Source organism: Oryctolagus cuniculus, chromosome 9, assembly GCF_964237555.1.
Source record: "Oryctolagus cuniculus chromosome 9, mOryCun1.1, whole genome shotgun sequence".
NCBI lineage: Eukaryota > Metazoa > Chordata > Mammalia > Lagomorpha > Leporidae > Oryctolagus > Oryctolagus cuniculus.
This window is the reverse complement of record NC_091440.1, coordinates 53,095,430-53,112,791: the sequence shown is the minus strand read 5'-3', so window position 1 is coordinate 53,112,791 and position 17,362 is coordinate 53,095,430. Positions and strand designations below refer to the sequence as shown.

At 38.7% G+C, this 17,362-nt stretch overlaps 1 protein-coding gene across 4 annotated transcripts in view; it reads right to left on the bottom strand.

Moving 5' to 3' along the window:
• Positions 1–450: 450 nt before the first annotated feature.
• Positions 451–17,362, bottom strand: part of DIAPH3 (diaphanous related formin 3) — a 556,480-nt gene continuing 539,568 nt past the window's right edge. For all 4 annotated transcript variants that reach the window (XM_051850009.2, XM_051850008.2, XM_051850012.2 and 1 more), the window contains one exon: positions 451–1,661. In XM_051850009.2, coding sequence (XP_051705969.2) covers positions 1,399–1,661 — 263 coding nt within the window. In that variant the 3' untranslated portion in view covers positions 451–1,398. The remainder of the gene's footprint in view (positions 1,662–17,362) is intronic.

Sequence of the window (17,362 nt, the reverse complement as noted above, 5' to 3'; positions counted from 1 at the left end):
TTGATTAAGTCGAGAGCTAAACAGTGGTTGCCACTTAGACAAGAAGATAAAAAGCACTGGGCCTTGCCAGAATAGTTTTTAAAATTTATTTAGTGATTTGAAAGGCAAAGTTAGAGAGGAGGAGAGAAAGAGAGCTCTTCTATCCGCTGGTTCACTGTTGTGAGTGGAGGGTCCCAAGGTCATCTTCCACTGCTTTCCCAAGTGTGTTAGCAGGGAGCTGGGTAGGAAGTGGAAAAGCCAGGACTCAAACTGGCACCTGTATGGGATTCTGGCTTTGCAGGTGGCGGCTTAATCCACTACACTGCAATGCTGATCCAATAACTTCTTTTTAACTGATGGTAAAAGAGTAGTCATTTCGTTATTACATGTAATAAAGCAAGTACTTAAGACTGTGCCATACAGTTGGTCTATCTGCAGCATATCCACAGAACTATTAACAAAAAAAAAGCATTTTTTTTTCATTTAGTGCAAGTAGAAAGTTTATTTTCTTTATGAGGAATTAACAGAGGAATGATGCCGAAATGAGGTAAAATTGCAACATCTGCATACATACAAAATTTTTCCTTGAAACACTTATTCAGATTATTGTTAAAGGTATTGTCAGATCAAAGAAGTTACTACTCTAAGTTTGTTTACAGAATCCAGAAAATTCGTTACTTAGGAAGTTTCAAAATGGCGATTGTATTCTAGAGTCATAATTACCAGGAGAAATATGTTCTCTTGACCAAGACCAAGCATTTTGGCAGTGCTAGAATATTGTATATAACCACTGTTTTCAAAGCGTGAACATTTTTGCAGACAGTGCATTCATTCCTATTGCACTATTTTTGGAAATGTGCTTAACCGCCTTAGAGTACCCCACCTTGTCAAATTAAAATGAATTTAACAATGATAACAAGCTGACCAGTCATTTCCTTATAGCTCTGATATATTCATTCATATGTTTTTGGAAAACTTGGGCCTAGATAAAAATATACATGGGATACACATGGATATGTAGAAGACCTGAGATTGATGATTTGACATTCATTAATATTGAAATAGTAAAGCAAAACTTACAGTGACTTAAAAAGATGTTTTTAAGGACACATTCCTGAACACATGGCCACCTACATGTTCTCTATAGCAATATGTATAATTAATACCAAATTTAGTACAGATGAATACCAGGAGAGACATACAGAGAAAGCATTAAAGCCCATTACAATCTTGAATGAGTCAAAACCTCAAGTATATATAAAAAGCATTGCAATCTTGTATTTAGCTTTACTCTTCTAACATATATCATAATTAATTTAAAACTATATAAATCCACTTATATAAAAGCATTTTTTTTTCAAGTGGTACAGCTTGGACTATGGCTTTATGCTTGGCTTAATCATTTTTTACCAGTTTAATTTATAAAGCTCGTAATCTTGCCAGCAGGGCTTCAACTTCGGGAACTGATTCGCTTTTAGAAACAGAGCCAAGAAGTTCCATTTCCTTTTTTCTGTTGCTTTCTACATTACAGGCGTCCTTCTTCTCAACTGCCTTGATCCTCCCTGTAGATGTATGAGTGTCTAGATTATAATTAAGCTCCTTGGCGGCTGGAGTCCTTGTTGAGTTGCAATTGATATTGTAGTGTGTACGTGACCCTTCTGTCAACTGCACTTTCTGATTTTCTATGGTAAGGAAGAAAGAAATAGAAAAGTTATCATTGTGATAACCAAGGCCTACACACATTATAAAACAAATTCAAAAGACTCCTAATAAAGTAGATTTAAAATAAAGGCACAGAAGTTAAGAATAAAGTATACATTTCACCAGCACTAGTGCTATTTCCTTTCTCTTTTACACCTTCCGTTTATGCCTGAAATACCCACTACTAGGTTATTATCAGAGAGTGGTCTCACATTTCATTCAGATCTCTGCTCAACACCACTGCAGTGTAGTGACTTTCCCTGTTCACCCACATAAAATAGCATTCACCCTTTTCATTGTTCAATACCCTTCCTCCCATCTTTCCTTCGTAGAACTCATGACTATCAGACACATTATACATTTGCTTATCTATCATCTGTCTCTATTTGGATACATGCTTTGAGGCAGCAGGTACATCTCTCTTTTTTAATAATTTGACATATAGACAGAGAGAGAGAGCTGCTATCCACTGATTCATTCACTCCCCAGACATCTGCAACAGTTGTAGTGGGGCTGAGGCCAAAGCAGGTAAGCAGGAATGCAATACAGAGTTCTAGTGTGGGTGGCAGGAATCCAGTTACTTGCACCTTCACCACTGCCTCCTCAGGTCTGCATTGTAGGAAGTTGGAGTCAGGAGCCAGAGATAGGTATCTAACCCAGGTACTCTGCTCTGGGAAGCCAGCTCTAGGACATAATGTTAAATGATGCTATAATTTTAGGGCCTACAATGACCCTGGTGCAAAGTAGGTGACTCAATAAATATTCATTGGATAAAGAAACTATTGCCACATATTATGACCCAAGATAAGCATTAGTTCAAATAATAAAAGGGCACTTCAAAAAGTTCACAGAAAATGGAGTTAAAAGATGAATTTATTTTGGAAAAAAAATAAATGAAATCTATACATATGTAGGGTTTTCCAAATGTTCATGGAAAATGTAGATTATGAAAAAAAACTGAACAGATTTAAAAATTTTGCACGAAGAAAACCTTTTAATGTCATTTTCCCACAAGCTTTCTGAAGTACTTTCATAATCAGATTCCTCATTCCTTTGTTCAAAAAGGAAATTAAAGTTTCTAATAAGAATTTTTAAAGTCTATTAAAAATAGTGAATTTGGGAAATTGTCAAAACTCCTTTCAAATCAGAATTATACCAGAATTATACCATAATTCAACTATCAATTATGAGTATATGCATACCTATCCAACTATCAATTATGAGTATATGCATACCTATCCATACATACATACATGTATACATATACACAAATTTATTCTTTCATTGGTAAATGATGGTGATTCTGACTTACTCAAGCTATAAGGAGAGAGTAGCAATAGCTAATGATGAAATAACTCTGGCTGGTTGAATTTCCCAAAAAGACCTGGATTTTCTATTAATTAAGTGACCCTCATGATGTACATACAACTTTATGAGTGATTTCTCTCCTAGATCTCCAACTTTTTAAAAACAGACATCTTCAATATTCATATAACCTTGAACAGGGCTTGAAAATGGCTTCAACAAACTTGACATGACATTTAAAGTTTTTTGGTTATTCGCTATTATCCCAATAGTAATGACTTTGGAGCACAAGCAGTCACTCATGACAATGTGTTTTATGTGAGTGCTGAAAATTCCAACCGAAAACAGCTTGTACATTAAAAGGTGGCTGGTGAAGATATTTACTGCACTGTCATTCCCTGACCAGGGGCTTCCCTGTGATGGATGAGTATTTTACACAGTTTCTTGGACAATCTCAACAAATTTTAGAAGTATGATCACCTTTTAGCTGTTGGAAGGAAAATAAATACACTTTTCCTATCAGGTGGGCAATTCTTGCTCAAAAATCAAGATCTAATAGAGAAGCGATTTTCTCTTAGAACAGTTTATGTGCAATAGCTCATTATGTACATATTACATCTGTAGGAAAGAGCACTGTGGAACATGATACTCCTATAGTTCCCATGAGTACATAAATTAATTTTTCCCCAGAACCCACCCTGTTGCCCCAAAAACTGTTAAAAACTGCATTTGCAGCTAAGTGCAGATTTTTAGTCACCTTCCTGTTACGTCCTCCAAATCTTCCTATAGTTACTTATTATTTGATTTTGTCTAAGCTACTCCATCCTGATATTAATAAGAAACCAGTTTATTCTGTTAGTGGGAAAGTCTACTTGAATGTTTGATGGCAGAGAAGAGATTAACTTGGCTAAAATAATGGTCTTAAAATCTGAAATGCATACAAGTACATTTCAAAAAGCTTATGGGAAAAGTTGAATGAAAAGGTAAGTAGTTTGGTTTGGCAACAAAATTTTTTTTTAAATCCATGAAGTTTTTCCATACCATGTATTTTCCATGAAATTTTTGAAGACCCTTTGAATGTGTTTGTGTATATTGAAATATAAAATTAAGAGTGGTTCAAAAATTCCATGGAAAATGGATATTCTCTTTTAATTCAATTTCTCCACAAATTTTTAAAAGTTCCCTCATAAATATTCCTGTAATTTTTATGTATATACTTTAGAAAAACATTTGAAAGGCCGAGTCAGAGAGAGAGAGAGAGAGAGAGAGAGAGAGAATCTTCCATCTGCTGGCTCACTCTCTAAATGGCTGTAATGGCTGGGGCTGGGCCATGCTGAAGCCAGGAGTCACAAACTCCATTTAGGTCTCCCATATGGGTCCAGGGGCCCAAGCACTTGAGCCATCTTCCACTGCCTTCTCAGTTGCTTTAGCAGGGAACTGGATCAGAAGTAGCACAGCCAGGACTTGAACTACCTTCACATGAGATGTCGGCATTGCAGGCTGCAGCTTCAGCCACTGCGCCACAATGCCAGCCCCTTTATTGAGTCCTGTTCACTAAAGTGAAAAAGCGCATGGGATTTTATGGTAAACCTCAGATGAAATCCAAGTTCTGCTGCTTGGTTTTAACAGGTTACATAACCTTTCTAAATCTCAGGTTCTAATAGCTACAAGGAGTGGCTGTGAGGAGTAAGAGAAGTACTGTGATTGACAATTACTTAGAGATAACCTTCTTCTCTTTCTTCTTTGAAACTGTCTATGGGAGGCATCTTTCACCCAAGGTCTAAGGCTTATTCATAGGCTCTGGCCTCTCTGTATCAGTCAAGGCTGAAATGCCATCTTCTGAATGGCTCGTATTTATATAGCAGCTTTATTTACACAGCTTTTGTTGCCTTTTAAATGTTACCACCATCATAGATTGAGGGGTGAAAAAAAAACAAAAGGAGGTTAAAGTAATTTGTTTATAGACTCAGTCATTGACTAAATCAGTGGCTAAAGCCAAATACAGTCTCTACATACTGAGGCTGTCTTTAAGAAAATTGAAAAGCTTCTTGCCAAACAAAAGTGCTAAGTAATTCTCAGCTAACTTTCGCAATAATGATGTCCTGTACTTCAACTTCAGAATGCTTTCTGGCATGTTGAATCCTCACAATAACTTTATAAAGCCGACAGTTTACCTATGCAAAATACACTACCACAGGATGCCCAAGGGAAGACGCAAGCTTCTCTTCTTTCCTAGTCTCACTTTAATTCATGACTATGAACTTCAAGCACAACATTGATCCTATCACAATTCTCTGTTTTCCTCTCTTTTTCAAGCCTCCAACAGGTCCTCCCTTCCCTACATTCATAGAAGCAAGCGGATGAGAATTCCCACAAGCAACCATCCCCTCACCGTGTATTATCTACCTGGTATGTGTGTGCACACACATACACACACATATGCTCCTTCCACATCAGGACTGCTCAAGCTCTGGTGAGCACCAGAGGTTACTCTTGCTTATTTATGAAGGGCCACCCCTTGCGCATCCTTCTCTTTACTGCGGGTGCACAGCTTTCCTTCGCCATGTGATCATTCCCTCATTACAACAGACAGGTTGCATAGAAGAAAAAACAAAACCTTCATTTGTCTCCACATCCTGCTTTAGCGACTACCTCAATTCTACGGCTCATTTTATAACAGAACATCTTGAAAGCATGGCCCACACCTATTTGCTCAATGTTTTTCTTCTCACTTTTCTTTTGAGCCCACTACAATCCTGCTTCCCTGTTACTCTTCTGAAACTGTTCTTGTCAAGGTCACTAATGAACTGCATGCTGCCAAAAAACAAGGATTGCATAGCCATATGGATAACTCAGTCCACTTCTATTCCATCTGTACCAGATCTGAGAATGAAATGCCTAGCACAGCCTGGGTTTCTCTTTTACTCCTTGGTCACTGAATTTCTACAGAGGCTTGCGTGAGCAGCAATGGATAGGCCAATGTAAACAAGACCATTTCTACCCTTTTGAGAAAACTCAAAAGTAGCTGTGGGCTAGCTTTAGGGACCAAAGGCTAAGAGAAAAACCAAGATGATATTTAACACCTCTGAGGTTTCAGGTGAAGAATCTTTCATGAGAAACAACATACAAGATAAAATAAAAAAACAAACAGGCCATTCTTGAGATGACTGAAGAAATAAAACAGAACATTTACAAGGGGTTCTTTGGGGATGAGTTAATAGCTCTGCTAGAAATTCCCAGATAACAACTCTTCTTTCCGGATGCTTGAATTTCTCCTCCAGCTCCCCAACACTCCCTATCTTGATCCCCAGCCATGGGAGACCAAAACTACGCAACTCTGGGAGTCACATCTTAAATTGTGGAGCAGATAAATGAAGTTGGTTAAAGGAGTCACCTGTTCCACTGCAACTGGAGAAAATGATTCTAGCTATAAGAGACTCCCAAGTTGGAAATTTACTTCATACAGAAATCTTATTATGATATTGGTACAATGCTACAGGTGTCTTCTGCCATTATTGTTATTTTTTACTTATTACTTGTGACTTAGTATAAGGTAAATTGAAGAACTAAATTCCATGCAAAACCATGCATTTAGTTTCCAAATTGGTGACTTCCACATGATAGGGAGATGATATGGCTCTGTAAGTCATAGAGAGCTCTACATAGATGTTGAGAGGTTTAAATAAACTGTAATTTGACACAGGTGGGATTATCCTTTTCATACGAAATTAGACAGTTATAAGGTGAAACACTTGGACACATAGACTCAAGGAAAGGTAAGGCTAGGGTATCAATAAAAAGAGAAGCATTTCTATTTTTCCTCAACTCAAATCTTACCAACACTTGATTTTCAATGGAATCTAAAAATACTAAGGCAAACTAACTTTTCCAAAGTTTGTGCTATGATTTTATGAATCAAAGCTTAAGGTATTTTTTTTTTCACCCAAAATGTTACAATTAATGTCTGTGTGTGATATGTCTAGGACTACTGGTGATTACGGTACAAGTGGGCAAAGAATCAGCTGCTGTTTTCTCAGTATCCAATCCATAAGGGAATCCAATCTACACATCTTGTGTTTGTGTTTCTGTGGAAATACACAGGATGAGAATACATGATTTTTACTGTGAGTATTGAATCTTGAGTCACATCACAGCATTTTTTTTTTTTCTGAAACTAAGTAACAAAGTTAAAAATTGTGGGAAAGGGGAAAAGTTCTTAAATACAAGAAATCCCCTGGACTTAAAAATGAGAACAAAGGCTATGAACTATATGCAGTTAGATCCCGTGTCACCTTTGGCAGAGTAAAGATTTGGATGACAAAGAAAGCTCAAACTGTATCAACATTTCCATTGTTCCTTGAATAACACACACACAAAATAAAAACAACCACAGGAAACCAGGAAAGTTGCTGACAAAAAAGCAAAATAAATGTATGCAACTTGGCATCCTTGGCACCTAAATGAGAAAATATTCCAACAGTGAGCTAAGAAGCCAAGACTAAGACCCCAGCTGATGGCCTCTAGGGGAACCTTCTCTACTACAGGAAACACCAGTTATGGTTCAGAAAGAGGCATTAGTCCCTTTACATCAGTATTGATCTCCTAGCACATTGTGGTTCTAATGGGCAAGGGCTTCTTTGAAGTGCCAACTCTCAGATGAAATATAAAATTGAACTCCTGCCTTTTTTGGTCAATGGTAAGTCTGTGGCAGCCCTGACAGGAGGAAGAATATAGAAGTCTGGTGTGCTAAAAATTGAGTGTCAGTCTTCCTGAAATTTGGACTCTCCTTACACTTTACCTTTTGCTCTTAACTATTACTTTGACCTACTAAGTAGCTGTTTCAATTCACCACAGCAAAGGCTTTACTTGGTGAGAGGAAAGAAAAGACCCATAAATATAATTTTTAAAGCACTACTGGGTCTACATGATAGTAAAGTGTGTGACAAATATATGTTTTTAATCTATGCAATAACTGAACTTAGTGCTGGCCGCCAGCAGCCCATATCCCTGTGGCTTTCCTCAGTATGATTTACTGATGTTATAAATAATTGTCTTCCCTTGGTTTAATTTTGCTATTTATTTTATCTTATGTACTGGACATATATAAAAATGATGAAGAGAACAAAAGGACATTTTGTATATAGTTAAGATCTTTTAGGAGTGCCAAAAAACTTATTGAAATCAATTATGGGATAACAACTAAATGAAACAATTTCTCCCCCTATTAAAACAAAATAGACAAAGCGGATGATTTTTTTTTAAAGTTAGCTCTAAGCAGAGGATATAATTGACAATTAAACTAGGACTTTCTTTGCAGAGACTCAGATACACTTTGAATCAACTTTTTCTAAATCACTGTCCTTTACAATAAAAATTCAAAGATAGCACCACCATTTTTGTAATTTTCTGTGCTGCTCTTTCCTAATTGAGCCTAGAGACACAGGAAGCGCATGATGACACTGACACCTGAGCCTAGCACAGGCAGGGGCAGTTCCCATCTCTTGCCTCTAACAAGAATGGTAATAAAATCCCTTGCAGGCAACTGCTTATCTGTCTGACTGGTAATATGTTATTTCAGTTGGACCCATCTCTCCAAAATTGCTTCCTTCTTTCTCATCCCTCCATTCAGCTCTTGGCAATCTTAATTTGACATCCATCCATGCCCCTCTGTGAAGCTCCTCCCTATAAAGTCATCCAAAACCTCAAAATTTCCAGTCAATGGAATTTTCTCATGCCTTATTTTCTCTAACATTTGCTACATTTTAGGATATGTGTAATAAAGAATTTGGCTGGCATCTGTCCCAAGCAGATCCTGGGGGGCAGCTGTAAACCCTTGAAATTGTGTTACTTATGGTGAGCCCCTCAGATCGACAGTTTGACCCTATAATCTGATAGTTTATGGTAAACAGGTCACTCATGGGAGGCCCTGGATATTTTCTGGTAATGAATGGCACAGGATGGGGGTTGGCCAAGCCAGAAAGACCATTCATATTGAACCAAGGGTTATTATTATTGGCCCAATCTCGAAGGAGGAGTGAGGAGCTGGAGTTTGAGTCCCATTGTGTGATCGATGATTCGATCATACCTCAGTAATGGAGCTTCTATATAATCTTGGGACTCTGAAGTTCAGGTGAACTTTCTGGTTGGCACTACAGTTGTCCCTTAGGATCCCGGGAGCATTGTTTCCAAGACACCCCCTGACATTCTATTGGCAGATATTCAAGCTCCTCATATAAAATGGCATATTACTTGAGTATAACCGATGCACAATCCTTCTGTATACTTTTTATCTTCCCTAGATGATTTAGGATACTTAATACAATGTACATGCTATTTAAATAGTTGTTATGCTATTTGTTTAGGAAATAATGACAAGGAAAAACATCTGTGTATATTCAGTTCAGTGCAGATGTAATTTTTTCCCCAAATATTTTCAGTCTGAGGCTGGTTGAATCAATGGATGCAAGACCCTTGGATGTGGAGGACTGACTATACTCTATGTATTGTCACACATTGATGTGCTTGGAGGGTGATATGTCCCTGAAGACAATAAAAGGTCCATGCCTCTCTTCCTCTGGCTGGTTCTGACTAAATCCTTTTGCAATAATAAAACTATAATAGTAAATTATCATGCTTTTCTGAATTCTGTCATTCTAATATATTACTGAAACTGAGGAGGTAGAGTGTGGGGAGCAACTTGGACTAGACTAAGTTACTGGAATTAAGACTTATTCTATGCATCTGCTCTCCCACAATATGGCGCTGGGAGAGGAGGAAACAGCTTCTACACAGCTGCCTCCAGTTCAACCAATAAACAGCAGGACCTGCTCCTGATTGGAGGAGAGCAGCGTACTCGGTGTTGTGGGTAGCAGAGTTGGGATTGGTGGAAGAGGACTATAAAGGAGGAGAGAGACAACATGCACCAGGAACATCTATCTGAAGGAACACCTGTGCAGCCCCCGAGAGAGCCGGCCGGCAGTGTGCCGCTCCCCCGCGGAAGTGGGGAAAGTGGCTAGGGGGAACCGCCCTTCCACGGAGGTGGAAGGGTCGGTAGCCAACCCGGGAAGAACCAGCAGCAAACCCGGGGAGGGCCGAGCAGACAAAAGAACAGCGCAGGGTCCTGTGTCGTTCCTCCACGAAGACGGGGAGCGACAGTAGAGGAACCACTGAATTTGTAGTGGGAGGTGCCTGGGGATTCCAAACTTGTAGCTGGTATTTTTGGAGGATTGAGACCATGAAGTTTTGTCCTAACTCTAGGTGACTGGTAACAGAAGTCACTGTAGCATTTTATTCATGACTTTGGATATTACTATGATTAATAATAACAATGTCATCACATTACCATTATTTATGGCTATTCCACAGTTTGTAAGCACTTTCACCACACTTTGATTCATTTGATTCTTATAAGATTCCTTTGAGAGAAGTGATATGGGTATATGAGGAAGCAGGCTTAATGTTCAGAGCCAGAGACTCCTGGTTAACATAGTTAGTCATGACACGGTCCTTTGTTATGCTTACTCTTCTATATTTTGATGGTGATTCTTTGGTAAGTTATTCTTTCAACCACTCTCAAAGAAACATCTCTATCAGTGCAGTCATTGTTCATAGTCAGATCCTTGTCCCACTTCCCTGTTCTTTCTTTCTTCTTTCCACTAAGAGCTCACTGCTTCAAACATTTTCTCTAGGAAGAAGACTCTGTATCTGCATTTCCAGCAGATAACAAAGCTTCAAAATTGTATCCATTATGGTCTCCCTAAACTTTTCTACATAAATGCCCTACCATTTTCAAACCAAACGCTCGTGTCCAAAACAGCTTCCTCTTCATACTAATATACAAAAATCAATCATGAAAAAAAAATCAATCATGGCATGTGTTTACCGGTCTTGCTATCTGCTACTGACAGCTGTCTCAGGCTATTATGCACTATGGTCAGTAGTGTGTGGCTTAGCAGCTATTAGGTAAATATTTCTAAATATGTAATTGCCCATCAGTTAATATATACCAGGTTGTAAGTAATTTATCAGTTGATTTGGTGGTTCATGAGAAAGAAGATGGGGAAAAACAAATACAGCAGGTATGGTTTGACTGTGTCCTTATTAAACAATACTAAATATATAATAAATCCTTTATATGCTATTTTACAAGTTTTAGAACAACCCTAAAAGATGGGCATTAGGGGGGCCGGCACTGTAGCGCAGCGGGTTAACGCCCTGGCCTGAGGCGCTGGCATCCCATATGGCTGCTGGTTCGAGTCCAGGCTGCTCCTCTTGCTGGCCTAGGAAAACAGTGGAAGATGGCCCAAGTCTGTGGGCCCCTGCACCCGCGTGGGAGACCTGGAAGAAGCTCCTGGCTCCTGATAGACGCAGCTCTGGCCATTACGGCCATCTGGGGAGTGAACCAGCAAATGGAAGACCTCTCTCTGTCTCTACCTCTCTCTGTAACTGTCTTTCAAATAAAATAAAATAAATCTTTAAAAAAAAAAAGATAGGTATTAGGATATTATAGACAATGAAAGTGAGGCTCAGAGAAGTTAGCAAAGACAGTTTGGTTTTGGCAGTTGATATTTGCCCCCAGCAACTTCAATCCAAATCTTAGGCCTCCATGATTACAAAAGGCATTACACCATGCAAAATATACCATGAAATGCAAAGAGCACATTATTTATTAGATAAAGGCTTAGGGGAGAGGCTAGTGACTTGGGAGCTGCATTGAATAGTAACTAGTTAAATAAATACTTTGGGAACTAAACACTTTTCTGAAGCCATTTCTAAGCAGTATCCCATATTGCACTTTTAAATAATTTACTTTATTTCTTATACTTCTCAACTCAACATTACATATTTCACATGTTCACATGCTTTTTTGGATGAATAACTAATGCTATTTCTCTTCAATCTATGTTATCATATAACACAGAATCTAGTAATCTTAAGACTGTGAAGACCCTTGGTCACCTGATAGAACCAATGCTTGAAGTGCATCTATTCGGTGTCCTCCATTTAAAGACTTCCAGTCACATCTGCACAATCTCGTAAAGTAGTATCATCTCCCCTTTGGACTCCTTGCTTCACCTTCTATTTAGTATTTCTTCCCTTGAAATCTTAGCCACTGCCCCTAAAGGTTTTTTCCCATAAGAGTTGTATTAAGTAATGCTAATTCCTCTTTGACAATTCAACCTGTTTGGTGTTTTTTTTTTTTTTTTTTTTTTTTTTTTTTTTTTTTTTTTTTTTAGATAAAGATCATATTAGCCAAGCCTTCTCTTCTCCAAGCCAAACTGTTCCTCCAGGGATCACGAACTGGAGTTATGGTATAGTCAATTCATTAATTAATTCAATGAGTGTTTGGCTTTGACATTTTTAGGATCCTGTTATTTCTATTAGGAACATGCAAATAATATACATTTAGTAGCTCAGGAAAAGAGAAGTATGTACAACTAGGATGTTCAGTACTATTCCAAATAATACATTTACAGAATCCTTTTGATTACAGCCTTTAAAAAATTTCCACATAAACAATACTTGAGGTTAACTTTCAGTATATGCTTAATAAGAATCTGTTTAAAAATCTGTCTTTACTCATTATTTAACCTTTGGATAGATTTCTGTTGAAGCGTATTTTCCATTGAACTAATTTTGTGTATAACTGTATACATAGAAATGTTCCTTTATTTCTCCCATATCAATAGATATATTAGCCATACATAAACATAGCGAGAAAACTAATTCGAATTCATCTGACAATGACTTAACTTGGAGCATATGTTCTCACAAGAAGACAGGTATCTTTGTCTATTTAATTCACTGGTGTAGCCTCAAGCCCTAGCATAGTGCTTATCTCAGAATGAGTGCTTGATACCTTATGTCTTCAAACACATTATTGGAAAGCTGAAGCTATGGAGATCAAGATGGCTGAATAGAAAGGATCTGCATCTGATGTGGGCAATGAGCATATTAATTTCCAATGCAGGTTCATGTCTCCCACAGTGCTAAAAACACTAAGTGGAGCCTAGCAACATGGGCAAACAGGAATAGGATTTATTTAACAGTCAGAGAATAAACACACAGTCATGGAGCAAAATACCCATTATGAGTTGCCCTTGAAAGAGGGAAAGAAAGCAAGACTGGGACCTCCATGAGTGGTGTGTGGTAAAAAGAGACATTGCCATGGTTCGCTACCTCCTTTTATGAGGTAAGAGGTGCTACCTCAAGTGGATATAGAAATGGGGTGGGGTCTTAGCCTACACCAGGGTCCTAGATGCAAGAGGTGCATCCTGGGAAGGTGGGCATATCAAGCTGACAATTAAAGAAACAGCATTATTTTGCAAGGGCACAAGAATTCCAGTTCACCTGAACTTCAGCTATTTATACTATATAACAACCACCTCGGTCAGAAAAAAAAAAATGTAACAAAGGGAAAACTGTATTTCCAGAAGAATGTCTAAGGGGAAGTCTTAGTAAAAAAGTGATAGTAACTGCAAACAACACGTAGACTCAGAAAATTAGCAGAGAGAAACAAAGCGCACTGCTGCTGCTCCTATACTGGTAGCCTGGCCAGAGGTCACCATCTTGCCAGGAAAAGGGTTCTAGATATAAAATACAGAACTAAGGAGACAGACTTGAAGGAACACTTCAGAAAAGAAGTGAGGATAACTGCCAAGAGCACAGGGACTCCAAAAACCAGCAGAGAGAGAGAGAAAGCATGTTGCCATTGCCTACCACTGCTTCCGTGGCTCCCCTGCTGGGGAACACCATCTTGCGGGGAAGAGGTAAGCAGAAAGTGCTGCCCACTGCCATCATACTGGCAGCCAATTCTGCAGGCTTCACTAACTTTAACTGGTGTCTGAGCAACTACTTTGCTCCAAGGAAGTAACCCACACTGCCTCCCTCTGCTCCCAACGCACCAGAACTGAGCTGCTCCTGAGAAGCTACTAAACTTTACCTGCTTTAGGTGGAAGCAAGCAGCTCTTTGCTACCAGAAGCTCCCAGAGCAGCAAGGGCACTTTCCAGGGCAGAGAGCAGACCCCTGTGAACCCTGTAGCCACAGAGTTCTGGGCACTAGCCATGGAGCTACACTTGCTTGCTCTGAGCCCTCTCAAGAAATTCCCCCTAACTCCGGGCTAGTCACCAGGAGCAGCCCATATACACTCCCAGAGGACCAGACCTGAGTAAGCCCCTTCATCTTTTACCACAGGGTGCTGAGGCCAGAGCATAACCCCAGCATCACCCTTGCATGCCATGTGGGAACTGGGGACAGTTCTCTGCCCTGCCTTGCAACGATGGGACTGCTACTGCTATTACTATAACCTCTGGTGTAATTTGCACTTTTCTGTGAGATCTGGAGGGCCCTATCTGCATTTCTCGGCTTCAAGCTGGTAACTACCAGTCTATAATCCCAGCATGGCTACAGCCTTTACAAACCCTAATGTGATTGATGTACAACTCACCAGGGGATTCAAGACAAATACCTTTGGAAGCTCACATACGCGTCAAAGTTATACCACTACTTCCGTATACTGGAGCATACTTGACAACTGAGGCACTTGCTGTCACTGATTACCACCAAAGAATTCACACAGAGGTTACATTTCTGGGCCCACGTAGAACCAAAACTAAATCCACAACCCAAATTATGCCCCACATTCCATCTAAACAAAGTCTTTTTGGATGAAACCTATTCTCTATAGAGAAAAGGAACTACTATGCCCGATGTTCAGAGGACAACAAGAAACATGAAGATGCAAAGGAGCATGCCACCCAAAATAACACAACAGTTCTTCAGAAATATCTGAAAAAGCATTTAAAATAATGATCCTAAAGAAACTCCATGAGATACAAGAGAATACAGACACGAATTTAAAGAAGTGAGGAAAACAACAGATAACAAACAAGAAATTCAATAAAGATATAGAAACCATTAAAAAGAGTCAAATACAGTTTTGGAGTGGAAAAATTCAGTCAATGAAATTATCAATGGCAGAACAGACCAAATGAAAGATTTTTTAATCTGGAAGATAGGATGTTTGAAATAACTAAGTCAGATTAAAGAGAAGAATTCAAAATTAAGTGAAAATGATTCATAAGGGATATGTTAAGGAGAAAAGAAGGAAAGAAGCACCGAGACCCTACTGAATGAAAACGTCCCAAGTCTTGAGAGAGAGATGGCCATCCAGATATAGGAAGCTCAAAGGACTTCAACCAGACACACCCAAAACAGACCTTCTTCAAATCATATTATAGTCAAATTGTGAAAAGTTAAGGAAAAAAGAGAAAAATCCAAAAGACACTGGGAAAAATGTCATGTTTCATGTTATATATAAAAGAAAACCAATTAGACTAATAGCAGGCATCAGAAACCCTACAAACCAGAACAGAGTGGGAAGATATATTCAAGGTTTTGAAAGAAGAAAAACTTCAGCCAAGAATATTAAATTCAGCAAAGCTGTTCTATATAAGCGAAGAGTGAAAGAGAAATAGAGAATATCCCAGACAAGCACACACTGAGAGAATTCACCACCAGATAAACCTTACAAGAAATCCTGAAAGGAGTCTTATATTAAAAGAAAGCATCATGAAAACAGATGACAGTACCAAATTTACAAAGAGATCAGATACAATCAGTAACCAATCAGCAAAATGGCAGGAGTTAGTGCTTATCTATGAGTATTAACCTTGAATGTAAATAAATTCTCCAGTCAAGAGATAAAGATAACTGAATGGATTAAAACAAAACAGAACAGAAAACAAGACCCTACTAAATGCTGCCTTTAAGAAATGCACTACCCAGATAAAGATACACATTGACTGAAGGTGAAAGCCTGGAAAAAGATACACCAACCAAATGGAAACCAAAAACCAGTGGGAAGGCTATACTCAGATAAAATGGACTTTATATCCAAAAGTGTAAAAGCAAAGAATGACATTTTATTGATAAAAGGATTGATTTAGCAAAATGATGTAATGATCATAAATACATGCACCCAACACAAAACCACACAGATATACACAGCAAATATTATTAGACCTAGAGGGAGACTAGACTCCAATACAATAATAGTGGGTGACTTTAACACCCAGCTGTCACCATTGGACTGATCATCCAGACAGCAAATCAATAAAGATACATCAGCGTTGAACCATACTATTGAGCAAATGCATATGAGACATTTACAGAACATTTTACCCACATTCTTCTCATTAGCAAATGGAATATTTTCTAAGACAGACCATATCTTAGGTCACATATCATCAGTACATTTTTAAAAAAGATTTATTTATTTATTTGAGAGGCAGAATTACAGACAGGGAGAGAGAGAGACAGAGCAAGAGGTCTTCCATCCACTGGTTTACTCCCTAAATAGCCACAACCGCTGGAGCTGCGCTGATCCAAAGCCAGAGGCTTCTTCCTGGTCTCTCACATGGGTACAAGGGCCCAAGCAATCGGGCCATCTTCCATTGCTTTCCCAGGTGCATTAGCAGGGAGCTGGATAAGAATATAGTAGCTGTGACTTGAACCAGTGCTCATATGGGATGCCGGTGCCACAGGCAAAGCTTAACCTACTATGCTACAGCACTGGCCCCCATCAGTAAATTTTAAACATCTGAAATCATATCATGTATCTTCAAAGCTGGAAATCAACAAAGGGAAAATACAACATTTAAAAATACATGGAGGGTCTTGATGTGAATGGAATGGGAGAGGGAGCGGGAGATGGGAGGGAAATTATGGGGGTGGAAAGCCATTGTAATCCATAAACTGTACTTTGGAAATTTATATTTACTAAATAAAAAAAATATATTGCATAGTTAAAAAAATACATGGAGGGGTCAGCACTGTGGTGTAGATGGTAAAGCTGCCGCTTGCAGTGCCGGCATCCCATTTAGGTGCCGGTTTGAGACCCGGCTGCTCCACTTCCAATCCAGCTCTCTGCTATAGCCTGGGAAAGCAGTAGAAGATGTCCCAAGTCCTTGGGCCCCTGCACCCATGTGGGATACCCGGAAGAAGCTCCTGGCTTCAGATCTGCAGAGCTCCGGCTGTTACAGCCAATTGAGGAGTGAACCGGCAGATGAAAGGCTTCTCTCCCTCTCTCTCCCCTTCTCTCTGTGTGTAACTCTGATTTTCAAATAAATAAATAAATCTTTAAAAAAATACATGGAAACTGATAAATATACTCCTGAATGGCCAATGGATTAGTGGAGAAATTAATTATTTAATTTCTGGTGAATTCTCTCAGGAAATAGAAAGATTTCGTGAAACAAATGAAAACAGAACATATCAAAACCTATGGTATACAGCAAAAATAGTATTGAGAGAAATTTATAGTGAAAAGTGCTTACATTAAAAAATAAAAATCTCAAAAAAAAAATGCTCTCAAGG